This window comes from Anopheles funestus, chromosome 2RL (genome assembly GCF_943734845.2).
Source record: "Anopheles funestus chromosome 2RL, idAnoFuneDA-416_04, whole genome shotgun sequence".
Lineage (NCBI taxonomy): Eukaryota > Metazoa > Arthropoda > Insecta > Diptera > Culicidae > Anopheles > Anopheles funestus.
Genome location: NC_064598.1, coordinates 12,696,673 through 12,711,522, shown reverse-complemented (window position 1 = coordinate 12,711,522; position 14,850 = coordinate 12,696,673). Strand labels below are relative to the sequence as shown.

The window sequence follows — 14,850 nt, the reverse complement described above, 5'->3', positions numbered from 1 at the left end:
ATTCTACTAAGAGCGCGTTGCAGTATACATACCCAACTAGCCGTGCCGCCGAGTTCTTGCTTTCGTACTAGTCTACCGATATCTAGCAAACCGTTAATGATTTCCGCTTGTGCTACCGATGGTAAGCATAATTTTATTTTGATTCATTATTTATTCCTATTGTGTACCGTTTACAAATAACAGCGATCGTCAACTTGAATGCAAAATACCGGAATTAAAATTATCTGACCAGATATATATTTAAAATGTTGATCATATTTTGCTGTGATAAGTTTGTAATCACGTGTCTAACATTTCGCGGTTTGCTTTGTTCTGGATAAACCAACGCGTGATAAGACCTGACTGTTCGGCCTATCTGGTAAACCAATGTATGGCAGAGACGGTTCTAGGAGGTCGTTACACCACAGAAGAAGCATAAAATCCTTTCTTTTACGGCTTTGTCTTGAATGTTGAATGCCTAAGAATCCTGCGAATGTTCCTCAGCAACTTCTTCCTCAATGTAGTTGCACATAGCAGCGGCCATCATGCTATCCAGTATGGATTGCGTTGACTGCATTGGTTCGGATTGTTCATAATATTCCTCCGAAGTTAGCACCTGTTCCACATCGTCCTCTTCTGATGTAGCTTCTTCTCGTCCGAATGCTTCATTCGACGACAGTACTTCTTCTTCGCAATTTTCTACCGATGCAGGCTGTTCTTGGTTTTCATTCGATTGCATAGAATCTTCAACGTAGTGTTCTCCCATGGGCATTTCGATGCACTCGTCTCCGTCGTTGTCAGATACTGGTACGTCTTCTACAACATGATGCTCGTCTTCCGCATAGGAGTAGACTGCATCTTGTTCTTGATCTGCCTCTTCAGATGCTTCATTTACAATATGCTGGTCGTGTTCCGTATAGGAATACGCTTCTTCTTCTACTGTTTGCTCTGGTTCTGCATCATCTGGCGAATCGTTTACAACATGCTCAACATGTTCTGAGTAAGAAAAACGTTCTTCTACTATTTCCTGTGGTTCTGCCTCTTCTGACGCCTCGATTGCAACATGCTGCCCGTGTTTCGGGTAAGAACTGACTTCTTCTAAAGCTTTTCTATCTTCTACTTCCTTTTCATTTACAATTTGCTGCTCGTGTTCCGCATAGGAAACTTGTTCTTCTACTGATTGCTGCATAGCTGGTGCTTCGACGGCCTTCTCATCTGCAGTATCTTTTCCTTCCACTATTTTTGTCCTTTTTTCTTCGGAATTATTTTCAACCGAACCTTCTTCGTTTTGGCCCTTTGCAGGTTCCTCTGTGCCAGCTCCAGCAGCTTCATTCTCTTTTACAGTTGCACTTTCCGAAGGATATACTTCATTCAAAACATTTCCTGAAGTCGCCTGTCCCTCCATCATTACGCTACCGTCCGTAACTCCCATTGATGCTTGATGGTGCATGGCCATCATTTCTGGCGTATATCCACCACCGGCAACCATTGCCATAGCATAGGCTGCAGCATTTGGATCAAGTGCACCAGCAGCCACCATCTGCTGGTGATGGTGCATTATTGCCGCCGCGTCCGTGGCGGAATGCATTGCACCGTACATCATATTGTCAAGCGGTTGATTTTGCGATTCATCCTCCACGTAATGCATCTCCGCCGGTACGACACCGTGGCCCATGGTCATCATGGCACCAGTTGCCGCAAGATATGCCGCCGACTGCATACCATATTCGAGAGCGTACTGCTGATTATACATATCGATCGCTTCAGGGACGATCATGTGCGGTTGATCATGGTCCATCATCATAGGTGCGCCCATCCCCGGCATTATAGATCCTGGCTCGTGCGGATTGGGCACTATTTCAGGTGGTTTAGCGGCGGCTGCTGCTGCTGCAGCTGCGGCAGCTGCTTCCTTCGCAATCACATCAGCCCGCTTTGGTTTATCGCCACCATCGTAAATGATGTCCAGTGCTTCCTGAAAATCTTTCGGTAGCGGTACTTGCCCATCTGCTGTCACGTATGCGTCGGGATCCTGTTCGGTGTTGGCAAGAGTTGGCTCGGCATTGATGTCCTCCTGACTCACCGCATTCTCCTCTCCTGTTTGCTCTTCCCCACTAGCCACATCCATGTCTTGGGGTGTTATTGTTTCTCCCATTTGTAATTCCGCGTACTGGTAAGCATCCGTTCCTTGTACTATTTGGGAATCATATACGCCTTCTTGTGCCGGCATCATCATCAAAGCTGTAGCAGCTTCATTAGCATCACCTGCAGTGACCATTGTTGCAGCAGCCAACTCATTCACTTCTGAACTAACCAATTCCCCATGTTGCTCGTCAACGGCATCATTGCTTTCTTCGGCGTTCGGTACGGCAGCAGCTGCTGCAGCGGCCGCTTCTTCCTTCTTAGCATTTTCCGCCTGCTGCTTCTTAAATACAGGCATGCGACCGATAAAGGGAAGCTTCTTGGGTAACGCACCTTTTTCGCTATTGTTTTCCTTGACAGATCCACTCGAGGTAGATTTGATCTTTTTGCTAGACGAACCTCCATCATCCGAACGGCCAAATGCTTTGCCCGATGATTTCGTACCCTTCTTGTCCGTTTTAATCGGTTTCGGTTGCGGCGGAAAATTTACAACTGGTTTTTCGATAATTCGATGACTTCCACGGCTTGATCTGGACCGGCTACGCGATCGAGAACGCGGTGTGCGTGAACGGGAGTACGATCGCCGACGGAATCGACGTCCCATACCGCTACCACTGCGGCTTCTACGTCCTCTCGAGCGGCTACGACGTCGATCGCGTCGATCACGATAGTCACGATAATCGTGTCTTCTACCCCGGTCACGGTCACGTCCACCGTAACGGTCCGGACTGTCTCGTCGATCCCAACGATCTCGACGGTCTACACTGCGCCTATCCCTTTCGCGATCTCTGTCGCGGTCTCGATCCCGTTCCTCGTCACGTCCGCTGCGCTTCTTGTCGTCAACGTCCAGGCCAGAGGAGTTGGATGCAACTTGTGCAAAATTCGATGCAGGTGGCGGAGGTGCTACTGCCGATGGCGTAGCAGCTAGTCCTTTGGATGAAGCCATTTTTCTTTCCTGTGCCGGATGAACAACCGTCCATTTACCTACGCGAGAAAACAGAAAGCATCATAAACATCACCTGCTAAAAGTGTAAACAGCTTCATTAACATACCTAAATTTTGGTCCGCCTTAGCTGCACTGCCCGTAGCATCCTCATTAGCATTCGGTTTAGCAGCAGCAGCAGCAACTGCAGCGACAGCTGCCGCTACTTCTCTCGCATTCATCTCCTTAGCGTTCAAAATATTACGCATGGCTGCATGAATTGGGTTTTCGTTCTTTGCACTTTCCTTGCTGCCTTTATCCGAACCTGACTCGGAATCCGAATCGGATGAATCCGAACTACTGCTCGAAGAGGACGATGAACTGGACGACGCAGCTGCTCGCTTTCTTTTCTTTGTTCGCTTCTTTTTCTTCTTTTCTTTTCGATCTTCTTTGCGAGATTTCTTCTTTTTTGTCTTTTTAGACGCACTTGAGGCTGAACCTTGCACCTCTGCCTTTGTCGCGGACGACCGGATACTTTCTACCGCCGGGGATGATGCATTGCGTTCCTGGTTGGAGCTTTTCGGTAGAATGTGGAAAGATGAAGAAGCCTCTAGCAATTTGTTGGACTGTGTACCCGAGGCAGCAAGCCGAAGCTCTTCGGCTGTTGGTGGTGGCGGTGGAGCAGGAATATCTCCATCACCTCCTTGGTTCGATTCTCCGTACTCTTCAAATGCTGTTTGTCGATCCGCCATCCAATCCATTTCATAGTTTTTATGGCCGTTGACATATTTCTGCAGAGTAGAGAACGGCACGTTACAGTGAATGTGAAATATGATGAATGATAAAAACCAACTTACGCTGTACGCTTCGGCATGGCTTTGTGATTTTAAATGCCACGAAGCACAGTGGAGATCACCCATCCAATAGTTGCACAACTTGCAGAACCAGGCCGTAGCTGGAATGAAAAATTCTAAACCACGTATCGGTACCCTTTTGGTCGGTGCCTCCGTGTTAAGCATATTATCGTCAGTGTCCAGCTGTGCACGCCATGGTGCTACTTTCAGCTTCTGGTCTTCGGACGAGCCCTCATCAATGATCATCCGGTTTTGGTGCTGTTCCGAGTGCAAATGCGCCAGATACTCTCTGGCTGTTTTCGGGAACACGTTGCAGCTAGCGCACCAGTGCAGCTCGGAATCATAATGAACGTAATTGTACGGGGGCTTTTTCGGTTTGCCATCGGCATGATCAGCTTGTCTATAAAACCAAATGCAAAAATGAAACAAATTTGATTAATCGAACGAAACCAATGTTTCAAGTAATGCGGTGTACCTTTGATCTGATGGTTTACGTTTCCCGCGTGCATGCATACTCTCCAGGACTTCATTCTTTAACCGTTCAGGGGATGGCGACTCCGATCGGGCACGATCAAGCGTACTACCACCACCGTCGGGACGGGGTGAACGTGATGGGTTGCGGTATGTGCGACGATTTGCATCACCACCATCACTTTCGCGCGTACCAGCAGTGGGTGACGTTGTGCCCATTGCGTCCGGAATGGTATGTAGCGGTGCCATTGTACCGGGTAACAGCATACCTGGTGGCGGTGACGGTGTTCTATCTTTAGCAATGATCCCATCCAGCATGTCGATAACATTTTCGATCGTTTTGATCTTGTCCTGTATTTGAGACTGCACGTTTTTATTTCACCCGCGTTCAATCCGACGAGAGTGAAAGGAAGAGCAAAATAGAAAAAAAAAACAAAGAAAAAATGACGATCAATACGGATAGAGGTTCAAGTGACCAGCAGTTGGAGAAGTCTTATGTTGCGTTTGAAACCTTTCTTTAATCCGACTCTTAACGCAAAGCAGAACACACGGTGTATTGGTATTGGGTGGTCGGACGTAACGGATGACCAATTTAGACCTCACTCCTGACCAGACGGGGTTGTGTTGGAGAGGTGCAGATGAACGCTTGTGCGATCGTTTGCCACTAGGAACCGGAATCGTATACTGGGCGACCGGAGACCCATAAAGGAAAGAAGTGTGTTGGTACAGATGAAAGGGGTGTTATCCTTGTCGGATTGTGAGCCGAGCTGCTAAAACTAGTCACCCAAAAGTGAGTCATACAAACGGGTAATACCAGGTAGTTGGTTGGCGTAGTTGGTAGCCTCATCATCGCAATGATGGAAGCGTTGGGAAGGATGATAATGATGGATGATAACACGCATACGCTATGGTCCTGAAGAAGGTTTCAAAATCCGCTCACGATCCCGGGCAATCCACCAGCAGAGAGAAGTTGCTCCAAGGCTTACAAACTACTTTACAACAAGTGCGGACCCGATGCAATCGGGCTGGGGCAAGCGTATTCTGAAGCGTAAAGTGTATTACTATAGGGCATTGAGCGAACAATTTTTTCACCGTTGCAGGCGCTTGGCTAGCCACTCCTTTACGACTTCAAAATACATCCTACCCTTACAGAGCCGGTCATTACAAATGTACAGTTTTTGACAATCTTGTTATCCTACGATAGCATCGCCGCATTCGCAGATGCACATACATTTCGCCAGTCTCGACCCTTTGCTGTCCGCGGCATAAAGGGAGCCATACGGCAGTCGGCCGAGGGTACGTCCCTCTCCATTCACGTGTGTGATTTCGTTCCTGTGTGCAGTCTGTTCGTCCCTGTTGCTATTTGCAATCACATTCATCTCTCACAATCATCAATTAAAGGCTGTGGGAAAAGTGGAGAAATAGAGAAAACTATCGTCCAAATGCAACGGCACGCGGCCGTAAATGGAAATCTATCGTTTGAACGGAGGTAAGGTGTCTGAATGTGTATGTATGTATGTGTGTGTGAGTGGTTTCCAAGTGAGCATCTTGAAATGTCTCTTCTTGTTGCTTAACTTTAAATGCTATCTTTTTTTTTATCAAAATTTTCTTACATTACTACAACGGTCAACAATCGAAGGTGAGGGGGAACCGTCGTGTATGCCTCGCATAGTTCATTTGCGTATCTTTCCCTTTATGGTAAACTCACCTGCAATTTGTCATTTTCATTGATAAAAACGTTCGTTGTCGGTGAGGGTGGTTCACGTCCCGAGCAAAGATCAGACCGTTGCTCTTTCAGCGTTTTCAGTTCACGCTTCAGTGCACCCGCGCGTTGTTTGTAGTCGTCGCGTTGTTTTTTCATAGCAGCTCGCTGATTCAGCAACTCTAACGTGACTGCCGCTGTGCGGAAGTGGAAAGGGAAGAATGTTGTAGCAACGGTGTCATTTACATTTTGGTTGGAGAAATCTTACCTTCGCGCTTGCGTTTCTCCTCCTCCGTTTCCTGTACAATCGGTTGCATGGGAGCATGATCCCACTCGGTCTGTACGCCTCCTCCACCCATCATCATTGCCTGCGATGGATCCATCATCGTTCCAGTGCCATATCCGGCGGATACCATACCGTAATCATACGCACCGTATCCACCCATGTAGCCACCGTTATTGCCGTACCCTCCATAGAAGGCAGGGTCATACATCGTTCCCTGCATCATGTACGAACCACCTCCCTGGTTACCGACCATCATGCCCATCTGCATTCCGCTACCATCAACAACGCCTCTTGCACCCATACCCGGCGACCGGCTACGCCGACGTCCGTGCCCATGTCGGCGCATCGGTGGACCACGGTCGTGTGATCTACGCCTGGAGCGGTACATTGGCGGACTGCGAGAACGCTTTCGATTGGAAGAGCTACCGCCGTGCCGCCGGCGATAATTCGGACTCCTAGAATGGCTGCGCCGCTTATCCGTACGGCTGGCGCTACGGCTGCGTGTGCGAGAACGAGACTTGCGGTCACTTTTCTTCTTTGAACCTGCCGGAAAGCAATTAAAAGCATGAATGACTTCACCCTAGTCGTGAGTGAGTGATAAACAAAGGGCACTTACTTTTCTCCGCCGGTGATCTGCGGCTTTTGTCGTCGTCTACTTTCTCCATGGTGACCAACTATTAGCGGTGTGCAAAAGGAAACGAATAAAACAAAATTACTATTTGCCGTAAATGCGGTAAATCCTTTACGAAGGAGAGAAAAATCCACACACTGCAAATGTTCTTGCTCTTCTTCGCGTTGCCGATGCAAACGAGGTTTATATACACACACATAATGACAGTTCGCCAAGGTAGCCGTTTGAGTTTATGATGGTTGTTTGAGATGTTTACAAAATTTTTGGATCAAGCCAATAGGGCATAAATTATTGTTTATGAACGCCCCGTTACTTTACGAAGAGTTTACGGCTGTTATTGGAGGAACTATAATAATAGCAGTTAACTATCTCTAGAAGCAGTGTAAATCAAGTAAATTATTACCAATTTAAAGAAGCGATCCTCATTATTTCCACAAATGCATGCATCAATGATAAGATTTTAGTGATTACATTTAAAGATCCCTGTTTGCCATATATTAATGCAATTCTGTCCCAGATTCAACAGAGATCTTTTATTTTGGTTGTATACGTTTACCGTTTTCAGTAGAGTAGAAATAGTAGATAATTTTCGGATGCTAAAACTCTACTTATGATTGGAGGTATACAAACGAACTTGAAAGACGACTAATGTGTATTGCTCAATTTTGCTGCTGACTTGCAAATAAGTCTTTTCAATATTATTATCATAATGTGTGAGATTTAAAAAAAAGCTACCGATAGTTAATATTGGGCAAAATTAGGGTATTTTACCCGGAGTCATACAATTACCGTCTGGGTAACGCTTCTGGAACGAATTGATCAATTCAGGATCCACCAAACGAATGCCGTCAAGCTGGTTGCCTAGAGTTATCCTAAAGCGAAACAACAATAAAATCATTAAATGTTTCCTAACTATTGCATTTTGCTTTGAATTTACCAATTCGGTTGCACGTTGTGCGGTCGACCAAATAGCTCAATCTTACGCGTTCCCGGGCTCAGGCGCTCGATGATTCCATAAATTTCGTCCGGTTTGTGGCTGGTGGCCCTTACTTCTGCTACGATTACGTCGCAATCAAGGCCACGGTTCAAATTCGGAGGGTTTCCTTTCATACCCACCAAACAGTGTTCCTTGCCGTGATTCAACCAATGGCCGGTACGTCCAGTTCGTATGATACGCTGGAGCTGATTAGTTTTCACCCAAATCAGTTCGTCTACTCGCTCGTAGCCCCATAGTTTCAAACATTCCCGACCGAGCTCCATTGCGCGGCCAGTAACCCAAAGAAAGATTAATCCATCGTCCTGCAGCGCCGGTACTCCCAGCTGGCGCATTTCATCATCGGACATTGTACCGTAGGGTAACTCCATGTGAATATCCCAGGGAGGATCAGCCATTACTACGGCAAATTTTCCCAGTACCGTCATATCAAGAAACCGCAGATCACATTGAATCCATTGCGGGGGATATAGCGTGGCGCATGCATCTACAGCATGACGCTTTTGTCCAGCAACCCGTTCATCGGTCGGTTCTAGCTTTGCCGGCACTATAGTCGGTGTCTGGCCCACATATGTATCCACCTCGTAGTGCACATATTTACACGTGTCCATGTGAAAGCATGTGTTCAGAAAACTGCAATCGCCCAACGTTTCATCAGTGTGGTTTTGAATGATTTTTTTGAAATGCAACTTGTTGCATTGATACTTCGTTTTGGTGTTTGGCAATTCCACCGATGTTTCGCTAGCTGCCGTTTCGGATGAGACGGATTCGTCCTTAATTTCGTCCAGCACAATCGTATTCTTTTGGCAGGTCTCTTCGTCCGTCGTAATAATAACATCATCTTCGTTTTTACACTCGTCGTCATTATCCTCATCGTCCGTATTGCTGGAAGATTTTTTATCTTCCTTCATGTCTGGCGTTGCTTCTAACGATCGCATACATTCGATGCGCGTCCCGTGAGGGCAGAATTCCATCACCTGTGCACCGCCCTGCGATTTGAACTTTTCCGCCAACGAACGCTCTTTCGCTGTTGGCTTGGAAAGTAGTTCTAAAATTTCTTCACCAACCTTTTTGCTCTGTTTCTCCCTGGTCGATGGTAACGAAAGCAGGGACATGATGTCAGATGCTTTGCAAGCCAACGAACCATCGACTGCGTTGCCTTTCCTTCCTTCGTCCTTTGCGCCGGCTGCATTGGCACGGGCCACTTTGCCACCTCCACCGGCCAACTTTTCCTCCTTCGTACACTCCGCTTTCCGTTTCGTTGCGTCTCGCTCAACGGATACGACGGGCGCGTGGTTCATTGCCATGTCATCGTGCAGCGCTTGTAGATTTATATGTTCAGCAGAAATCACTTCATAGCCCACAGTTCCACCAATGCTGACTTCCTTAATGTTGATCAACTTCTGTCCAGCTAGCTTATGAAGGTAGTACGCGATCGAATCTCGCAAGACGGTTTTCTGAACGTGCTTTTCGACGCGCTCCGCAATCTGGGTGGAATTGGTCGGTAGTATTAAGCTTTCGTCGGCGAGCACCTTCACCAAACATTTCTCCACTTCTGCATCGATGTCTATTCAGAACGGAAAATGGATCACATTTAGAACCGTGCAAGAATGTATGGACAGCAGGCAAGATTTCCCCCCATTATTTAATACTGTTCATCATAAAAATAAGCATCCCTGGCACAATCTTAGCTTGTTGTGTATTTAAAACTTGTGCGCAAGTGAGTGTGTATAATAAAAACCGCACAAAACATTACACTACAATACTTCGGTCTGTATGACAACAGAGATCCGCTTTACCCGCACTTCCAGTTTGATCCAGTTTGATTGTAGTCAGAAGAAGTTTACCCTTATCCTCGGTCAGGTTGTTGCTCGATTCGATTTTTATGAGTCCGACAACGGCTCCCTGGCCGCCGGGGCTGCTGGTGCCCAGCAAGTCTTGCCTTTCTTTTTTACGTTTCTCTAACTTTTCGCGTAAGCTGTTACGCTTCACCTTTACAGCCTGAATTTCCTCCCACGAGGACATGTTTGCGTGATGGTAATTTGATTCACTCGTGGCACTAAATGCGTCTAAAATTATGATTTTGCTTTACAAACTACAGAATGCAGTGGAGAACGCTTGTTATTCTGTCCAGAGAAACAACACCACGAAAACAAACATTGGTGCGAAGATGCCACAGCACAGTGGGTGCTGCACTGGTATTGAGAAATGACAAATGGGTGTTATTATTTGTCAAAATAAAAAAAAATAGACAAGGTCGATCAAATTTCAAACAGCCCTCGTAAAAGTGCCGGAAAAACGTAACACATGCAATAATATCGTAAAATATAACGAAATTGAGATATTCGATGCGCATAGGTGATGTTCTGTGCCGGGATGGATGTATGTATGAATAGTAAAAATTATCCCGACCGGCTTCAGGGAACCTCAACCAGCCACAAAATATCAAGATCATCAGTCGTTATTCTATATAAGAACCTTGCACAGGGTGGCGTAATCGGTTGGCGGGAAAAACAGCTTTTCAAAACTAGATAAATAAAGTGAAATGCTACTAACAAATTGCTAATAAAATACTAAATGGGAGTAATTATACATTATGCTATTTTTAAATGAGTTGACAGTAGTAAAATGTATTCACATAAACATAACTCCCGAAGTTTGTTAATGTAAAGTAAACAACGTAGTACATTTATCACTCCGAACACTTCCAAACAAGGAGCGATCGGTCGATCAGTGGTTAGAGAAACAAAACAATCTCAAATCGCTTTTACAACTATGACGCTATAGCGGAATCTCCCTCGAAAACAACATCTAATAACCAAAAATAATATCGATGATTAATTTCAAGTGGGTTGGTCGGTCTTCGATGATTTTGTTTACCGATTTTTGTTATGCTTCTGCAACCCACATTTGGTTTTGTAGGATTACATCAAAATCACTACGTCATACATTCGTCATCGTACGTTCAAAATATGCTCTTCCTGCTTTTGGTTCATTCAGAAATAATCGGCACACTGCTGCTGCTCACCTGTTTTTTTTTCGAGCTTTGGTGAATGCGATGAGATTTATAGATTTCGTTGTAAATATTTACGTGTCTCTGACGTGATCCAGTTTTGGCAAAGTTTCTTTTAATATGGACTGCATTCTTAACATTCCAGAGATTTTAGTCAGATTTTCATTCGAAGCGAAATGTTCAACAATGTTCTTATGTAAAACTTTACCATTTTACCATAATCCAGATCATTGTTGAAACTTTGATCGTGCATTAACTTCATCAGGTTGTTGATGTAGTGCCAAGAAAAATCAATTTCGTAACAAATGTGTGCAGCGGAAAATATTTACATTCGGATGAAATTTTATTACCCAATTCAAGGCAGGACATTAAAAGTATCGCCATCAAAGATGAACTATTTTGAGATGTTATTACCATCAGTCCTGCAAGAGCAACTGCACACAAGTGAAATGTTGCTAGCTTGAGTTCATGGTTTTTGGAGAAGGTCATGAAGGTCGTGAGTGTGGCGAAAAACATAGCAAAATTTCCATCCAAAAAGGAATAAAATTCAAATATTGATTGAATGATTGTCTTAGAAATACACTTTAAGAAATATTTGTTAAAATACGCATTTTATTACGAATGGGGAAAGAAGATATTCTGCCCATCTAATAACGACCAGTGAGTAAAGCGGACAAAAATAACATTGGAACTTGACCCTCTCTGATGTACGATGTTAAACCGCAGGCAAGTAATGGAAAAGAAGCTTAACAAGCAAAATAGATTTCTTCCATCAACCGGCACCTGTTACGCCATCAAAACGGCCGAAACAGGACTAACCGGGATAATGTCCACTGACCTCAGTTTATTCGTGGCGAATTTCAAAGTGATCTTCCGCGGATTGGGATACCCGAACACCCAAAGGAAAGCAGGAATGCAGCAAAAACTTTGAACATGCACAAATAACACAGAAAGTGGCTTTTGAAAATATAGACTCGATTAATCAACAAAACAGTGGGGCACGGGAATGCAATTTACAGAAGGCAGACAAAAAAGATACGTGACCAAAAACCAAAAGAAAAACCAAATCAACTACATGCTGTACGTGCGTTCCGAGGGTGTTGCGACGTGATTAAGTCGAACAACTGTTTCCGGCCGCAGGCCAAATAAATTCAATGTCTGTTTTGAGGTGCGCCAACTTTGGTGATCATCACTTAGAGAATGGCTCTGTATCGAGGATTTCGTCATGTACGGCTGGCCGTAGATTATTACTTAAGAAAATGTTTTATTCAGCTCTGCAATATGTGATACTAACGAGGAAATTAGTTACGGATCAACTACCTGTTGCATGAAATAGAATGAGCAGCGAGCGAGAGGAAGACAATTTTGCACTATTAATGCGTTTCTGGTGCTGGTGCTACATGCAAATACATTCGTCGGTTAGATTTATTTCTGACACCATTCGGAAACGTTCAAAACGTGCTTCTTTGTGTTGCATACTTTCGCCGAAAAACGTCTAAACGTTCGTCTATAGTTCTATGCGGTTGTTTAAACGGCTAACCGACGCTTTACGCACCATTTACTTATGTGCTGTTTTTCGTCAATCGCTTGACCTAGTTTAAAACTGTTTTCGCTCAATAAATCATCCAAAAGTATAGGCCAAACAGAAGGGTTTAGATGTTTGTTCGATAATGACCAAGCTGCAGCGAATGTTTTAGTAAATGAGCTATGTCACTAAACGGTTGCTGGTGTGTCAAAAGCGATTAAAATAAATAGATAGAAGATAGTTGACACATCGCCATCAAGTACTGCCATTTAGTGTCAAAGAATTGATCTCTTACTATGCTCACTTTCCTTTATTTCTTACCGTCTCTATTAGTGCCCCGTATCGATGATAATACTATTAGAATGGAGGAAAATTAATCGATTACTTATGTGTAAAATGTAATGATTTTTAAACAACCTTCGTTTGATCACAATTTCTTATCACCCCGTCACTACATGCTTAGCAATTGCATTCAAATTTTTATAATTGTTTTATTTTTTTCTATTTTTTTAGTTTTTTTTTTTCTTTTTTTAGTTTAAAGCATTATTTGAGTGAAAAGAAACTTATTGCAACCAATTGGCATTAAAATAAATCAATTTAAATTTTTTTTCAAAATTTCTCAAAAAAATGGCAAGGGGTAAGCCTTATGAAATTTTCGAGTGATAATTTTTTTTGAAATTTTTTTCTATTTTTTTATTCTTTTTTTAGTTTAAAGCATTACTTGAGTGAAAAGAAACTTATTGCAACAAATTCGCATTAAAATAAATCAATTTTTAAAATTTTGCAAAATTACTCAAAAATGAAGAAAATTTTACATTGTCTCAAACAGGGTATGGAACTTGGTTCCTCGAATAACTTCTGACAGAGACACCTGAGAGCATGGCCGTCCAAGAAGAAAATGTAGCCATGGGTGCCATCTATCGACCACAGGTTAAAGATTGGCGATTCGTTGGTTACCGACCGAGTTATAGGTAAAACTTGGTGCAAAAATGAGCCTTAGGAGGTAGGGAAAATTATAGATTTTTTTTCTTTTTTTCTTTTTTTCATTTTACTAGAAATGTTAGTTTTTTAAAGAAAAACTGACAAGTGACAATTGCTAAGCGTTTAGTGACAGGATGACCCTCAGACTCAGCAAATTTGCCAATGCAAGGAAGAAGAGGTAATTATTTGGTGCCAGGGCTGAACTAAATGGTGGCCGAATTAAAATTTCCCAACCAAGCTGCTTGATCGTTTTCGTACATGACCCATTTCTCATTTCCCGTGGAAATTCGATCCATCATGTTTTTTTTGTGTTAATTAGCTATTTGGCTATTTTATGGCCCACCTTTAGCAGCAGGGTGATTCCCAAGATTACTAACATACTGATCAACTTCGATTATTTCTGTAATTCTTGTCATCTTCGGCGAAAAAAAGAACTCCTTTTTCTTCAACCAAACTTTTTCCAATTGACAACAGTCCTTGTCTCAGCACCATAATCTTACAGGCATGTAACATTCAACGTCGCCGGAAGTGGTTAATTATGGACACACAGCGAGCCTGTTGACAAATCTACGAAACAGCACAACAGCTCGCTCATGGACACATTCCTGTTTGCCGACACCGGCGTCGATAGGATACGCCTCATACCGTGTACCATCTGCTGCAGGTGTTCCAAACAGCCGCACCAAACCAGACAGGGGTTGGTGGTAAAAAGAAATTCAGCGGGTGGAAAAGTAAACAAACATTCGAAAATGATCCACTCGAACGACAAGAGCGGTGGCCACTTGAACTCTACCTCCGTGCAACACACGTCCACGCGGTAGATTCGATCGCTAGATCGTGCCTGTACCGGGCGGGTCTTGACACTGCAGTCTAACATCGCAGTTTCGTACAGTTCTAGAATTTCCCCCTGGTATCTGTATCCCGAACGTGCCAACGCACCAGCTACAGTCAATCATCTGACCCGGGGGCCATAATCGTACGCAAATCTTTAAATGCCGTCCGCCTTGCGACTGGCGCCATGTTGAAGTGGCGGTGCTAGATTAATGGTAACGGTTGGGTGAAATGATCTACCACCACCGCCATGCCCCCCGTCATCGCAATTCCGGGGATCGCGAACGCGAGCGTCTCCCGAAAATCGTCAGCCACTGGAAAAATGATACACCGCGCGCCACATTCCACAAACACGGGGGTCGGGCGGATTAATATGTCCACATGGCCTCAATAGTTGTTACACACTCGTTCGTTCCTTGCAACCGGCCATGGCTGGATTTTTGCGTTGATGCTGATCGGGTTTTAATGTTCATTCGTTCGTGGCTTTTCTTTTTTGCTGTTGGTTTTATTTGGTTGTTATTT

The 14,850-nt window shown here is 44.3% G+C and overlaps 2 protein-coding genes across 5 annotated transcripts; both read right to left on the bottom strand.

Annotated features, from left to right (window-relative positions):
• Window positions 1–97: 97 nt before the first annotated feature.
• On the bottom strand, window positions 98–7,182 carry LOC125765222 (zinc finger matrin-type protein CG9776-like). 3 transcript variants are annotated; one of them, XM_049430134.1, is made up of 7 exons: window positions 6,970–7,182; window positions 6,336–6,896; window positions 6,074–6,264; window positions 4,370–4,728; window positions 3,898–4,294; window positions 3,171–3,831; window positions 98–3,102 (listed from the first exon to the last, which is right to left on the bottom strand). In XM_049430134.1, exons 1-7 carry the CDS (start codon window positions 7,016–7,018, stop codon window positions 458–460), a joined length of 4,863 nt encoding a protein of 1,620 aa, XP_049286091.1. In that variant the 5' UTR covers window positions 7,019–7,182; the 3' UTR covers window positions 98–457. The 3 variants fall into 3 exon arrangements, with proteins under 3 accessions (XP_049286091.1, XP_049286092.1, XP_049286094.1); XM_049430135.1 differs by lacking the exons at window positions 6,336–6,896; window positions 6,970–7,182 and adding an exon at window positions 5,597–5,767 and having other exon boundaries at window positions 6,074–6,190; XM_049430137.1 differs by lacking the exons at window positions 6,074–6,264; window positions 6,336–6,896; window positions 6,970–7,182 and adding an exon at window positions 4,877–5,572.
• Window positions 7,183–7,618: 436 nt separating this feature from the next.
• LOC125774665 (N6-adenosine-methyltransferase MT-A70-like protein) lies at window positions 7,619–10,224 on the bottom strand. 2 transcript variants are annotated; one of them, XM_049444804.1, is made up of 3 exons: window positions 9,826–10,224; window positions 7,922–9,545; window positions 7,619–7,856 (listed from the first exon to the last, which is right to left on the bottom strand). In XM_049444804.1, exons 1-3 carry the CDS (start codon window positions 10,001–10,003, stop codon window positions 7,742–7,744), a joined length of 1,917 nt encoding a protein of 638 aa, XP_049300761.1. In that variant the 5' UTR covers window positions 10,004–10,224; the 3' UTR covers window positions 7,619–7,741. The 2 variants fall into 2 exon arrangements, with proteins under 2 accessions (XP_049300761.1, XP_049300760.1); XM_049444803.1 differs by having other exon boundaries at window positions 9,778–10,201.
• Between the last annotated feature and the right edge of the window lie 4,626 nt (window positions 10,225–14,850).

Excerpts from the sequence above, each read along its gene's own strand:
- LOC125765222 (XM_049430134.1), bottom strand. The coding sequence starts at position 7,018 with ATGGAGAAAGTAGACGACGACAAAAGCCGCAGATCACCGGCGGAGAAA. Across the intron at positions 6,897-6,969 it reads CAGATCACCGGCGGAGAAAA|GTTCAAAGAAGAAAAGTGAC; the intron begins GTAAGTGCCCTT and ends GCTTTCCGGCAG. Across the intron at positions 4,295-4,369 it reads CGTAAACCATCAGATCAAAG|ACAAGCTGATCATGCCGATG; the intron begins GTACACCGCATT and ends TTGGTTTTATAG.
- LOC125774665 (XM_049444803.1), bottom strand. The coding sequence starts at position 10,003 with ATGTCCTCGTGGGAGGAAATTCAGGCTGTAAAGGTGAAGCGTAACAGC. Across the intron at positions 9,546-9,777 it reads GGATCAAACTGGAAGTGCGG|ACATCGATGCAGAAGTGGAG; the intron begins GTAAAGCGGATC and ends CGTTCTGAATAG. Across the intron at positions 7,857-7,921 it reads CACAACGTGCAACCGAATTG|GATAACTCTAGGCAACCAGC; the intron begins GTAAATTCAAAG and ends GTTTCGCTTTAG.